At 36.3% G+C, this 15,371-nt stretch overlaps 1 protein-coding gene across 1 annotated transcript; it reads left to right on the top strand.

The window, feature by feature from the left end:
- Positions 1-4,290: 4,290 nt before the first annotated feature.
- On the top strand, positions 4,291-12,788 carry LOC125374175. The gene is made up of 9 exons (XM_048385015.1): positions 4,291-4,379; positions 4,863-4,910; positions 5,186-5,230; positions 5,745-5,917; positions 6,152-6,250; positions 7,054-7,121; positions 7,973-8,064; positions 8,376-8,485; positions 11,769-12,788. The coding sequence occupies exons 1-9, from the start codon at positions 4,355-4,357 to the stop codon at positions 12,120-12,122; spliced, it is 1,014 nt and encodes a 337-aa protein (XP_048240972.1). The 5' UTR covers positions 4,291-4,354; the 3' UTR covers positions 12,123-12,788.
- The last annotated feature ends 2,583 nt before the right edge of the window (positions 12,789-15,371 follow it).

Genomic DNA, 15,371 nt, shown 5'->3' with positions numbered 1-15,371 from the left:
AGAATGCTTCGCTGTGAACTTAATTTTTTCAGTGAAACCCCTATCAAAATACTACCCTTGTTTCTCTTTTCAAAGATTCTAGTTTTCACCTGTTTTGTCTGGTTTAAATTTAACAGTTTTTATTCAGAAAGGCCATACGCCTTTCATACGACAATTCACTGCAATAATGATGAGAAAAACAGATTGAGTTATATCATTGTAGATACAATTACTGGTAGCTGCATATTATATTTTGGCACTATTTACCACGAAAAGACCAAATCATGAGCAAATTTAACTGAAATGTAAAGTGGCTACTCTTTATATTTATTTTCTTATCTTCCTTGTCTATAATCATATGACATTGCCTATGAAATTTGAATAAATAAACAAATATTTTGTTTTCCCATACCGACTGACGATTGTCGTAGAACAAAGATCGTTTCTACAATAGAGGGCCTCATTAGTAATATTTGAACTAATATATTATATTTTGTAAACGCTTTTGCTGGCTGTGACCTAGGCAAACCATGATGTTTTTAGAAGAATCTGCTTTGTTTAAATCACAATCACTGATCCAAACATGTGCGCCAATATGTTAATCCTTCAATAAGATTATCTTATCGTGAGAAGAAAGGTGCCGTTTATGAACTGTGCGTTGCGACTCAACGTTCAACTGAATTGTGAAAACATTTTAGTATTGGGCAGAGACGTCCACATTATACAAATTCTCACTTCCGTTTAAAAAATCCAAAATGCATATATACTTAGACGTCTGATGGCCAGTTACGTTTGAAACGCGTTGAAAAAAGGCTGTTCATTATCTTGGATCGACTTTTTGCAATGGAAGAGGCATCACTGCATGGAATTTGGTCAGAGTCAGGAGAAAGCTCAGGTAAGACCAAATATCTACATATTTATTTATGTAAAGACATCGGTTTATTTCTGTGTAAATCACCATATAGAGGAGATACATTATCGTTCGATATTATTATATTATGCAAAACATCACACATAAGATTATGAAATGTTTTCCCTTTCTGAGATATTGCTCATATCTGACAAATATACATACATTGTAAAGGAATCGTTTAGTGCCATATACATGAATATAGAAATGTAATGACTACTCTATTAACATAAGACGTTCGATATAGAGTTGTGAACGGACCTAACAATTTACATCTACCATCTTTTATTATCTCTGTCGCAGAAAGCACACTTCGTTGTGAACTGCAGTGTTATAGTGAGAACCTTTGACACAGAAGACAATTATTTCTAAAATATGTTCTAAAATAACGTATCGCTTTACCGTATGCATGTACATAGTATAACGTTAGTTGTTATCTATTAGATTTTTGATCCCCGTACATTGCTAAAACTGCACAATGCGACACCCGGGTATACGACTATTAAAAAACCTCCAATACAACAATGTTGATAAACAAAGATTATTTGTGATATCTACAAGCAGTGTCACAATAAAACTGAAGATTTTGATTTTGTATCGCCTATGAAAAGTAATTTATTCTGCAAACATGCAGTGCCACGGAAACTCTAACTATCTTTTATTAAGAAGCTGCATATGTGTTATTTCGTTTAAACAATTTGTAACTACAGTTTGAATCCCCTTTTTAACATGGACATATTATACACTTGATGAGATTGTTTGCGCGGCTCAGTTCTCAGTTCACATGTTTGACAAATGGCACTATAAAACGTTGGTAAAAATATCAAAAACAGCCTTTTTAATTTGGAATAGTATATGCCCAATGACGGTTTGGCAGAAACCACAAAAAAGTATAGATTGTCAATAACATGTCGCACATACCGGGCCCTAGTTCAAGATCAAAGATAATTGCCGCCTTGGAATGTCTAGCGGAATGATTGACACCTGTTATCACTGTAAATGTCTTGTCAAGGCTTGACTAACGATGACTCAACGCCAATTTAAAGAGGACATTACCACATGTTTATTGATAAACATTGAGAATAACCATAGACAGTATGGCGCCGCTTAATTTGACTGTCTGCCGCTTTCACACTGATTTGACAATATGCATAGGTAACACGCGTTACTGCCGCATGAGTTTGTTATTTTCTATGATGGGTAGTGATACGTGTGCGATTTATTTGCAATGAAACTTAGCCAATTCTCTATGACATCGGCATTTGTGCACGGGAACCACGGCGTGTATGTTTATTTCTCTCAAATCGTAAACGTAATTATTAATTACTACAGTCACCTACTACAATATTTTGGGTTATTTGTCATTTGGATATTTTCTTAATAACTTAAGACAAATAATTGATATATGAATTATTTATATTAATATGAATTCAGGCTCTTGAAATAGAGTTTATTAACATCATTCCTCTATTTGGCTGGCATTTTGAGTAGATTGTTCTGACTAAATCTAGTTCCACCATGCAAACTACATGTTTTCCTCTGAATTTATAATCAGTATCTCTTCAATTGTAATTATTCTACCTGCGTTTTATGTTATAAGAAAACCGAACAGTTATCATCATTCGATAGGACAAAGGCTTAACTATGCTTCTTACCCAAACTACCAAACTAAGTATTCAGATGTGTGACCATATCCCTACAAACACGCTAAAACCAAGCAATCCCATTTCACTTACATATTGTTTGAAACACATGCTAGTCAATCGCAAAATACTGATTCGCATTTTAGATTCAAGGTAAGCAATGCATTATATACTTACAACATATTTATCATGTTCAATTTAAGGATCCGAATACCAGATCGACGAGGAGGACAAGAGTGACACATCGTCGGAATTTGCCACCAATTACCAGGTATTCATTGAAATAGTGAATAGATTATTCACTGATTATCCGGGGAAGTTAACAATTTTTGATTTAAACAATATTTCATTCGGAAATAATATAACGATACAGAATAGGGAAAAGGTGAACCGAAAACTAAATATCTATACTAAGTCTAACATCTTTCCTCTTACAATAATGTACGCAGTAACTATATTCTAATGTAAATGAATAACATTTTGTAAAAAGGAAATACGGTGAGACAGTTAAGTAATGTTGTATCATTTATTTCGGTTTCTTCATGTCCCAGGAAACTATACGCTGACCTCTTGTAATAGAGTAACATGAATGTTTTATTAGTAGACTGAATGTGTGTCTGTATGAACTGAATTGTATCATCATAGTGTTGACCCAAAAGGAATATCGCCAAGGTGAACGAGACAAAAATATTGAAAAAAATCATAGAGTAGGTTAGGAAAAAAAGTCATGGGAAAAAAATCATAAACAATAAAATCTGTATGCATATCAGTTTTATTCAAGTAACAACAAGTGATCTGAAGACTAAATAAATAAAGTCCTGTTCTGTTCTGAAGACGCCGTCATGATTAGTTGGCGCCAGCCTAGACTGTCCAATCAACGTGAATATACAAACCGTGATGTTACTTGACCAGTTGATGGCACCTGTCAAACTCAAAGTGCCCCTGGTCCTCCACCCACCATGTGTAATACTTTAGCGCACTTGAACGTTTTATGTGCAGCTATATCACTGTTAGGCTGAGTGATGAGAGAATAAATTTGGTCGTTTTTGTTAACGATCGTTTTTATGTTCAACCTGGTAACCTTATAAGTGACTAACTGTTTTATCATGATGAAATGAAACATAAAAAAATAATCAGAGGGAATGACGGTCGCATTTTTCGCATACATGTCATGCTCGCATTAATTTCATGATTTACTCAAGATAGATTTGAGCAACGATCATGTTTGGGTAAGGGAGATAATTTTGTCTCCGCTTGCAATTGGTTTCAATCGGACGAGCAGCTCCGAGATCGCAGCTTGACTGTTCGGTACGGCCGAAACGCGGCATCCATGTTGTTCACGCTCCTTAGATCACGCGGCCTCATTGGCCTGACGAGACATAGCTCTACATGCCACTATCGCTTTGCTTCAGTTTCTGCCAGTCTATACCTTTCTTGAATTAATTAACGATTTCATTGTCAAAGTGGTCTGATTTCAGTAATGTTAATGAAATCGGTGTTGTAATATATTATAAACTTGAACATTGTGCACTATCTGTTATAAATCTGTCAGTTATATATGTAATATTCATATTGTCAGGGATTGTTTTACTAAATGTGTTAACACTTATATCACCCGTTTACATCATCTGCTGCTAGTGTCGAAAACAAGTGTTTGACGAATTCAAGTTTTACCGCATAACCATATTGTGGAAACATTTTAATTTTGTATTTGGTCTCATCGTAGAGTCCAGTCAAGCGCAAGAACAAAATCTTGAGACAAAGGAAAGAAAATGGAAAAAAGAATAGATTAGGAAGCGGTCCAGTTGCCTCATCTACACCTATGACAAGAGTTTACGACTTTTCAGGTATTTCTTACCGAACTTTACAATAATGGTTCCTAATTAGTGGCCAGGTTGAACTGTTGAAATGTGTCTGTGATTGCAGAAAGTGTCTCTCATAACCTGTAATGGGTTGTTCATACATAATTGTTTTAAATAGATTTTATATTGTAAATATGAGGTGAGACTGTAATAAAATATCTGTCTGTAATTACGACAAGTAGGACTGACCGTTAGCTTTAGCAGTCCACGTGAAGCAAAAAAAGTATAACGTTTGTGACTCGCCTGCAGTCGCAGATGAATTTCTTTACCTTTTTAAATGTCCAGGGCTCAATCATCAAAGAAAAACATGAACTGTAAATTATTGTGCATGGCAAAATGTATATAAACTTTGCAAATGTATGCAGTCTAAAAACTATTATGTTCGAGCAATAAAGCACGTTCAAGATAACTGATTCATATATTTTCATCAACCCAAGCCCATTTCTTAAATTGTACTTTTCTATGCAGATGGAGAAGATGACGGTCAGGACTTACTGAGAAGAGCCTCAAGCTGTAGTATGTATTTTCATCAAACACAATTCTATGAGCAGGTTCATGAATTTTCTTGTCACATTCGTGCAGTTTAACATGTAATTTGCTTTCATTTCAATCAGAGATTATCGTAGGTATGCTTAGACACGCAGTTATTTTCAACATCTAAATGGATATTCATAAAGATAAATGAAATCCGTATCCATCGGCGATCAATGGTATGTAGTGCATCGATGTGTCTGCAATTTGCTTAGAAAATAGCACTCATACGGCATCTGATAAACAAATTAATGTTTCAGAGAAACAAGCTGCAATTCAAGCTGAGACTCCTCGTATGAGACAAGGTATGTCACACAACGTATGAAATGATTTTTCGCATTATATGAATAATCATACATTTATATGATTTTGGCACATCTTTAGCTGCCACAAGATACGCGGAATGACACAGGAGGAACATCTCCATTATTGATAAGGATTGCTTAATCGACATTAAAATGCCCTAGCTAATGATATTCAAACACTCATTCGTCAACACCAATTACATTCGACCAGCAACAAGATCATTTAATGTAACTATCCTTTTTATGTTTGCCGCTGAGGCTTGTCTTATATTCCAGCGGGATTTCAAATGACTGCAACCTAGTGCTTATAACACTTCAGATTGCAGTTGATGGCAAAATTAGCTTACTCTTTTTAATAAGAATATCAAGGAGGGGTAGTTCTGTTTGGCTCGAATATATTTTGAATTTGATATTTGAGTGCATATTTTGGAGAAGGTTGCACTTGAATTTTTCCCAGAACGTAAAACGGTCATCCAGGTGCTATGTAAGTATTTAATGTTTCTCTTAATTACAGGAAAGTCAATCCCCTATGCGGAATTTCTCCAACTCATGAGGGTCATGGAAGGACGACTTCACAGGGCCATTACAGATTTGAAGGGCGAAGTCGGCGACCTTAAAAAGGAAATTGGAAACTTAAACAGCGAGGTTAGAGACCTCAAGAGCAAACTTACTGAAAAGAATACACAGGTAAGTGATGATAGTCAACACTGTATTCAGTTTAAAATGCATTCTCGATATGATTTATCGTGTTTCAAGGGGAAAATTATAGTTAAATGTATATTTAAGTGTCATTACAAGGAAACATTGATTTTAAAAATTACATCCAGCCAGTGTTGGATCATGCGATATAACAGTAAGTGAACTAGTAGGGCATACCATGATACGTTTCACCGTCAATTTTCACTATATTTGTATTTCCAGGTTACCGCCCTAACTGCAAAAGTTACACGTTTGGACAACAGGGTCCAGGAACCAACACAAACTTCTACCAAATCCAGCAAAGTCAGTACAAACATAAGGGTAAGATCCCAGCAAAACATCAAAACGGCGGATATGTGGAAAACCGTGTTTAGCGACCGAGATTATACAGCTCGTTAAACGAGGGCAATCAACATAAACTATGTGTTGTTATTGGGAAGAAAAACACCATAACGATTGTTTTCCCGATGTACTCGGCACTAATAAGCGGATTAAGGTTCAATTCAGATACTTTCGGCTTGAAAGCATTCACTTTCTTTATCTAAAATAATATTTGGCATGGGGGAGATTGCACTAGTTACAATCAAGTTGTAAACAATCAAGTTGTAAACCAACGCATGGACCTGTTACTGTTGTGGTACGGTATATTGTAGACATGGAGCATAGAGTGTTTTTGTATGTTGGATGAGTGTGTTTGGATGAGAAAGTGTTTGTATGCGTGAACGTTGTGTTTGTGTCCAGAATGGTAAATGCGTATGAGTTTCGTATGTACCCCGGTATGCAAGTATGAAAGTAATTATGTCTTGAGTGTATGTGTGTGAACGTTACGTAAATTTGTGCATGGAGGTATCTGAGTGAGGTAGGTATGTTGTGGTGTGTCCACAGAGGTGGATGTGGGATGCAACTGTATTTTATTGTAATTTTTTAATTTTTTTTAAATGGCCAGGTGTATCTATTTTAAATAGCTTGGGTTCAGCAATCGCATTAATTTCACGATTTACAGTAATCGATGCGTTTCTCATAAGACAATATCAAGTTTCGATAGATTTATCTCACAGATAAAATCACCAATATTGATTCTTTCTATTGTCTGTTAACTATATTTTATCAATTTTCTTCCTTAGGCAGCATTGAAGGCAGCGATCGACCATGCTGAAACTGAGAAAGGGTGGACTATGGAGCCTATGTTCACGTAAGTATCGTAGTGTGCAGTGATCATTTTGGAAAGGACGATATGTTCATTCTGTTACAATCATTTAAATAATTCGAAAATATCATTTTTACCATACTTGACAACCATTTGTTTGGAGTCGACTTACACCAGGAAAACGCTGTGGCATTGTAAGCACTATTTCTGTTGATATGTGTATCTTTGCGTCTGTGAGACCGAGTATGTAACCTATATAATTATTTATCTCTTTTTAAACCCCTATAGGTTTGTCGCTGATAAAAGTTAATCAAAACTATCAAAAGTCATATGTAATTTATCTTTGTTTCACTTATACTTTTATTACAGTACTTTTTATTCAGATGAATAGATAGGCTTGTTTTAAAATCTTATCGCATTTTTAGTGTTCATTTTACCTCCATAATCAATGAACGAGTCGCAAAGTTTTGTGTGCCTCAAGTTTTTCTGATAAAATTGGAGGTACATCCGAAAAAGACTGTTACGCAATTTTGGCAAAAATAATATTTTCTTAATACCACCACGATTACTTCTCTTCCATGAATCCCGTTTCAGTAGAAAATAGTCATAAATAAAGTCTTAGGAATCTTTGTAATGGGAAATTATATGAGACAGTCACATAAATATATATCTTTTTGTTATTTTTGTACCAGAAAACTGTACCACCAATATATCTCAAATCTAAACGAATATGTCTTAATTATGCAGTGAAATTATACCTAATAATCTTGCTTCTTTTAGTTACTTCAAAATAAGTTAATAAGTTCATGCTGAAGTCGTTAAAGAAGATTATATGTAATAGTTATTGGCATATGTATATTTCTGGTCATATAATAAAAGTAAAACATTTGTTGCAGGTTGGAGTCCGCACAGAATCGACAAGTTGTCAAATACATCTGGGACTTTTCTAAGGTGATAGCTCCAAGCATGACAAAACAGGAATTTAAAGGTATTTTTATCATTTAAGTGTATTTCAAATGCATGTGTCCGTCATGTACATTTTTAAAACATTTCAATTCCATAAGTCAATGCAAAGGTACACATGCCTACTAGTGGAAAGATTTAAACCTTTTTTCATTGTTTTGAAATGACTTATCTATGATGCGTAACATTCCCATTAGTCTGTCAGGAAAGAATTATATGCAGCATTCACAGGTAAACTAATGGTTAAAGACTTGCTGTACACTATTTGAAGATATGGAAAAAAGACCGGTATGTTGCAGTTCACATCCAAATAAGGAAAGAAACATTATGTTCCAGATGGTATGACCAGGATCATGTTAACGAAGAAAGAGAAGCTATCCCGAACACGTAACGGAAAAGAGAAAGAACACACGGACGCGTCCAGAAAGAATTCAAGGAAACTGACGGTAAGTTGAAAGATTTGTGTTGCTGGAGGGATTAAATACCCCCTTAGGATATAAAATTTGGATTATTGAAGATGAATTTTGAGTGAAGCTTAACTTGGGCAAAGTAAGGCCAATTGTTGGAAGTGTTTGAGGTGTGACTTTATATAGGCCTGTTGGCCATGGCCGCCGAGTTAAAAAAAAGAGAAATTTAGAATGAGGTGAGTGGCGCCTTATTAATATATAATTAAAAGGTGCCCAGTGGAGTAAGGTTATAGGGAGAGGTGGAATTTGGAATACATATGTTTTTTGCAGAATTAACAGCAGGATAGATTAGAATAGAGAATTTTATTAGGACAACCGGGGTGTATAAAAATTGGTAAATTGCCTGCTTTTAATATTTACCTATTTACCCTTATATAGTTTACACCCCGGGTAATTTTCTGTTGTTTATATTATGAGTGTATATATATACATAGTGCCCCAGGTAATTTTACAAGTATACACTACAATTCTAAGACGGAAAGGCCGTCATGTGTTGTCTAGACTGTCCAATCAACGTGAGTTAACAAACCGTGATCACTTGACTAGCATTGATTAGCTTGTCTATAATGCCCACCTTTGTAACATGTCAATATATTGCTTTGTCATTATATCATTGTAATTAGTGCTGAGAAAATGTTGTTATGAACAGTGGCACGACCATCACCCGACACCTGTATATATTCAATGTGTTACGTGACAGACTATTTCTATTATCCCCCAGTCTCTGTCTTGTTAGTTAACGCCAGAGTCGACACACGCGTAGCTCAGCTATTTTAGTCAGTCTTCTAATGACTGGGACAACACACACGACTTGTGTAACTTGTTTATAATTTCAATCACTGTTCAGAAAACATTTGTGGAGGTGTAATAAACCACAGGCGCGAAAGAGATTTTTTTTTAACCTTTAATATGAAAGTATATATTTTACAAGAGCTTTTTGCCAGTCTAGCTACCACTCGCTCGTCTTCTACATAAGAGTAAAAGTGGGGCACATCTCTGCCGGTATTCTTCCATGTATTCGCATAACAGCTTCGAAATAATATTTTGGGCGTCCATTGATGCACATATGCATCGGAGAGTCAACTAGGACATTGGCAAATGAATTCATGTAAATGCAATATCATCATACAACGTGTTTAGAAAATAATAAGAAGAAGAAGATTCCAAGCGATGCTCCCGAGTGCTTTGCCGGTACTGACGTCAGTGGTTAGGGCTTGTGGTTTTGCACATTAGTAGATAATAGAATCCAGTCAATATATATAATATCGTTTTTTAAGTCTTTCACAGTATTTTAACCTGTGAAATAAACTCATCATAATACTTATTAAGAGGTGTGTCGCTAATCACCTCGGGATATCTTTGATATTCCATGTATAACTTTGCTCTGACTTATTGAATTTCCTATTTACCTGGCTTGAATCAATTCATATACAGAAGAGTAAAACGACTGAACCTGCATACATTTTAAGCGGTCATTGATCAAAGGATATTATGAGGCGTACTACTTTTTGTTTGTCAACATCACGCCTCGAAACATTTTATAAAGTAAACCGTGACTGTTCTGTTGTTAAAATTAGGTATTACTGAAACGGATTTTTGAGCAGTTGTCAATATATGAAATAATAGGTCATGTGTATCCATTAATGCCCATCCGACGGATATGTTTCCATTACCAAGCCTAGTAAGGCAAGGTTGCCTGTTGTCCTCAATACTATTTTGTGTTGAGCAATACGATTTAGCAACAAAATTTAAAAAATCATTGGCTTGCTATTATATGCGTATGAATTTCTCTTTTAACAGCAGGGTTTTGCCCGGTCTCAGTAATATTGAATTGTATAAACGTTGTTAGGTAAGGTTTAAATCTTACCATTTCTTGGTAGTTATTATTGTCGTTGCAAGAAATTAATAGTTTCTTTTAAATGTTACTTGACGAATTTACATTGCACCCTCAATGTAAATGTGTTGTCAATATATTCAAACAGTTGAAATCATTTCCTAAATAACTAATGTTACACAAATAACACTTTCTGCCATAAAAAAGGTACATAACGCCATCTTTCTACCTTTATAGAAACCCTGAGCGTCACCCAATGACCCTAATAAATCTGTCACCCGCGGCCGCATGTATATGCACATAGAAAATTGGTTAGAGGTAGATATGCCACAAATACAATTACAGAAACTCTCAGAATATGATAAATTAGGAAGCATTTGTTTTTAATGATTTAAAGAATGGTTTATCTCAAATAAAGAAGGCCAACAGACAATGCCTATATGAAGTTCCCTCCAGACAAATTCCTTCCACATAATTTACTATTGCATCTCAGAGGACTGTACCTTGGGTACTGAAACAGATAATGAACATTACCCTGATGAAAGTAACCACAACTAGAAGATAAATTATGAGGAGCAAATCTATCAAATTTGTAGCCATTTATTTCACTACGTTCTTATCTAAATGTACTATGTACTATCCAATTCTTTCCGTTACCAAATATTCTATATTGATGAGTTACATTACTATCGATCCGGACTTTCGTTGTCAAACATGTTAAATCGACACAAATTAGCCTCGAGCAGATCACCACTCAGCTGCCCAGCCATTCCACAGAGATTTTTCTTAAATTGTTCTGATAAACAAAACCAGAATATCGGAATCGTAACTGACATATCTCCCTTACTTGCGATATGTTCCAATGTTGTTAGAAATGTCGTGTCATTTTAAAACGTATATAAATCCAATCATACCTTCAGATCATTGTTGTAACATGTCTTTTGGTAGTATATTTATCTATACTACGAAATGTTTCATGTTTCATACTCTGTGGGGAGTGACTAATATTCACACCAAGTACCAGATAGATAGTTAGGAATGTAACGATGCGTATAACTATAGTTGCTGCAATTGCTTCTCTGAAATGAGAATAAAATGTTTCATGTTTGTTATTCCTGCATTAAAACGTCTTAAATAACTCCTGCTTGTACGCAGTGAGTTTTACTTTAGGAGTTCAACTGCAAATAATATGTACTATGAGTTGTAAGTTAATGTTACTGAAACTTGAAGATTATCTGTAGACTTCTTTTTATAGATTTAGATATGTATTTCTTCCCATTTACAGAATTTCGATTTATAGTGACTCTAAACACAACATGCTCAGGACAAACTATTCTACTGAAGTAATGGGCACATTTCTGTTTTGTCTTCGTTTTATTTCGTGTTTAAGAAAGGTGGGTGTTATAAAGTGAACGGTTTTGCTTTCAGAAAAGCAGAAACCGTGTAACTGGCATTGAAAAATCCGAACTACCTCATCACACAAGGACCAAGTACATTCGAGTAATGAAAAAAACGCAGCTCATGTCGTCAGAAGAGAGTTCGGTCGACGAGGATGGCAACCGGGTCTTCAATGTGAGAAGGAGGGACTGGGAGAGTCATGAAATGAGGGCCGCTAAAAAAGTGGCCGACGAGACATTTAGTAAAACAACCAAGACAGCAGCGTCCATCGTACCACGGACGAGACGAATTACAGGTGTCTCGTCATTTGCACCACCTCCTGCCTGGTTGCAGAAAGAAGACAGCTGGGTCAGCTCAGCACTGACATACCATGGAGTAGTTTAGAATCATCATCATTCATATCCTCATCAGAACATGCTTACTTACTTACTAAAAGGGGTGTTTTTATAGGTTAGGAATTTTAGGGTTTATTGGCAGCTTGTTTTTTGTCCTTTTTTTTAAATGCGGCCAAGTAGGCCTGGTTTGATTAGATATATGCTTAGTGCTTCAAAGGTTTAAAGTCATGTAGGGGGTTCAGTACAGTCATGTGATTGTTGCAATTTAGTGAGGATTGGAGTGTTGTTTGGTCTGTGTTGCTGGTAATGTGTTCCATAAAGTATTGAATAGGGCGCTCTAAATGTAAATGTCACACGGGAATAATACGTGTTCGGGCGTTTCTTTTTAAGTTGCAGTGGGGGTATTTACCGGTTGGGTGGTTTTTTTAATTAGGTGTAGGTGAGAGCTTAACTTAGTGTGGCCTGTTTGTAGTTTGGTTATTACTCTGTCAATGTTTTTGGTTTTATGATGGATATGTTTTTTTGAGTGGCGTTTTAGTTTGCAATCATATTTCTGATTGTTATTTTGCCGCTATTTTCCTTTGAGATACTTTTAACTTCTTTTTTTTTATTTTGGTAGGTTGATGCTTGGGATGCTTACTTCTTCTAATTTTAGTGCTGATTTGGCTGCTTTGTCTACATGTTCGTTGCCAAACACCCCAACGTGGGCAGGGATCCAAACTATTTCTATGTCTTTACCTAGTTTACGTAGATTGTTGGCGCTTTTATCTGTTGTATTAGTTTGGGGCGTTTTTTGTGGTTTTGTTTTTATGGCCTGGAGCCCACTTAATGAGCCGGGATGCGCATGAATCACGGTCGTCAAAACGAATATATTTACCAATTATATGAAGTCAATTAGCCAGTTCAAGAGACAATACCCTGGTGTAATTACGTCGCATGCCTCTGGTTCACGGTTCGTCTGATCTCCCGTCATAAAACCACGATGTTTATTTACCTGGAGCCCCAGACAGCGCTGACTTCCCTGTGTGCAAGTACGTACATGGCAATAAATGGTTTGACAGTTGTTTGACGGAACCCCCCCCCCCCCCCCCCCCCCCCCCCCCCCCCCTCCTTCTACCTTTTATGGCATATTTCAAAATTCCAAACTTGACCTGTTTTGTATATATGTATATATTATTATGTTAATATGGACAATGGTAAAATTCATAATCACAGTTCAAGGGCTGTTCACAAATTATGTAAATCTGCTTCGTGATGAATGAAGCATGGTAATAAATGTATGCATCTGAGTCATTTGTTCTGTATTCTTTGATGAGAATGAGTTTTCTTATATTAATGATGATTACTCTCACAGAATATTTGATAAGAGGATAGGACTTTCAGTTGAGAATAGTTATGCAAAAGTATAGGCGGTCTGTGCACATGTGGTAAAACTGATATATCATTGACATGATAATCGGGACTTGGAAATCATAGTCTCTCATTATATGACATAAATACACGTCTATAAGGACGCCCGACTTGTTCACGAAGCGTAATTTCAGGTTATCTGAAATCTGTCGGTTTGGAATTATTATTTTTTGTTTGTAATAAGGATAACAAAAACATGTTTTGTATTCTATTGAAGCATTCATAAATAATTCAGTGTTCGTTTCCCGCGGTTAAAGAGTTTAAACTGATTGCAAACTGATTTTAAAATATATGGTTCTGTCTGTAGTACGTCCTGATGTCATAATATTATGTCGTAAACATGTTAAATAAAACAATTATTGATAACTTCCTGAATTCCAATTGTTCAATGAACAGAATTATTCACAGCTCTGGCCTGAGACAACAATCAATTAGATGTTACTAAAGATTGTCCATTCTATGATCTTAGGCACATGTCGGCGCACTTACATGTGAGCCGTCTAGACGACCGTCTGTTTTGTCATTAAATGGCAGCTGCCATCCAGCCGAATACTTAATCTTGAGACCTATTAGGGTCTTGTCGAGTCAAGTGCGGGTCTCTCTCCCACCTTAGGGACTGAGACTGTAAAAGCCCCTCGCTACACAGACAAGTAGTGAATGTTTGAGATAAATATATTATTATATAGTTTAAACTCAATAAATAACTGTTGTTATTGTCCAAATTACTGATAAAACATATTTTAACTTTTTCCTTCTAACCATATTTCCAAACCATTCCAAACCATTCCAAGCCATTCCAAACATTTCCAATTTTGGAAATATGCTTGGAAATGTTGCCATTCCAATTTTGGATTTTTTGGAAAGATCGATCTTTCCAAGCTTTGGAAATGTTGGAATGAGCGATCTTTCCAAAGAAATCCAACGATCATTCCAAATTGGAATGGACGCTATTTGGTCTTGTGCATGTACACAAACTACCTGCCTAACAACCGCCCAAGTGTCACCCATAGTGTTGATACGTGGGACGGTATGTTCCCCAGTGCAGTATTACAAATCTACGGTGGCCAATACCCGCCACTGGTGAGATCATTTTTCACTGTATGCCTTTTTATTTGATCTGCCGGCCGCCAAATACTTCAACTGGTAAGATCATTTTCCCCTGTTAACCTCTATATTTGATCTCACCAGTGGAAGTATTTGGCGACCGCCAGATAAAATATAGAGGCATACAGTGAAAAATGATCTCTACAGTGGAAGTATTTGGCGGCCACCAGATAAAATATAGAGGCATACAGTGAAAAATGATCTCTACAGTGGCGGGTATGGGCCACCGTACAAATCGCACCTGGGTGTTCCTACCCGGAAGAAGGTGACGGTAATTTTTCTCTAGGCTTGGCAGCATACATTCATCTTCAGGTTAAGTTGGTTAGTTTGTTGTTTAACGTCGCACTCAGCAATATTCCTGCTATATGACGGCGGTCTGTAAATAATCGAGTCTGGACCAGACAATCCAGTGATTAATATCATGAGCATCGATCCACGCACGCAATTGGGATCGATGACATTCATCAACCAAGTCAGCGAGCCTGATCACCCGATCTCGTTAGTCGCCTTTTACAACAAGCATAGTCCCCTTTTACGACAAGCATGGGTTGCTAAAAGACCTATTCTACCCCGGAATCTTCACGGGTCCCAGGTTAAGTGGTCGGCCCATTATTATTTTAAGTGGTCGGCCCATTATTTGCATGAGTGAATGAATGTATTATGGATGTACTGATGATGTATTAAACATTATCCCGCATCACTGCAGGGACACACAGACACGGTTAGCACACTCAGCTGATAAAACTGTGCATAGCATCGCGAAAACTCAAATCATTGGTTTTTT

Source organism: Haliotis rufescens, unplaced genomic scaffold (assembly GCF_023055435.1).
Source record: "Haliotis rufescens isolate VD_foot unplaced genomic scaffold, xgHalRufe1.0.p SCAF_53, whole genome shotgun sequence".
Classification (NCBI taxonomy): domain Eukaryota; kingdom Metazoa; phylum Mollusca; class Gastropoda; order Lepetellida; family Haliotidae; genus Haliotis; species Haliotis rufescens.
Note: the sequence above shows the minus strand (reverse complement) of the source record. Positions and strands in the feature narration are given on the sequence as shown.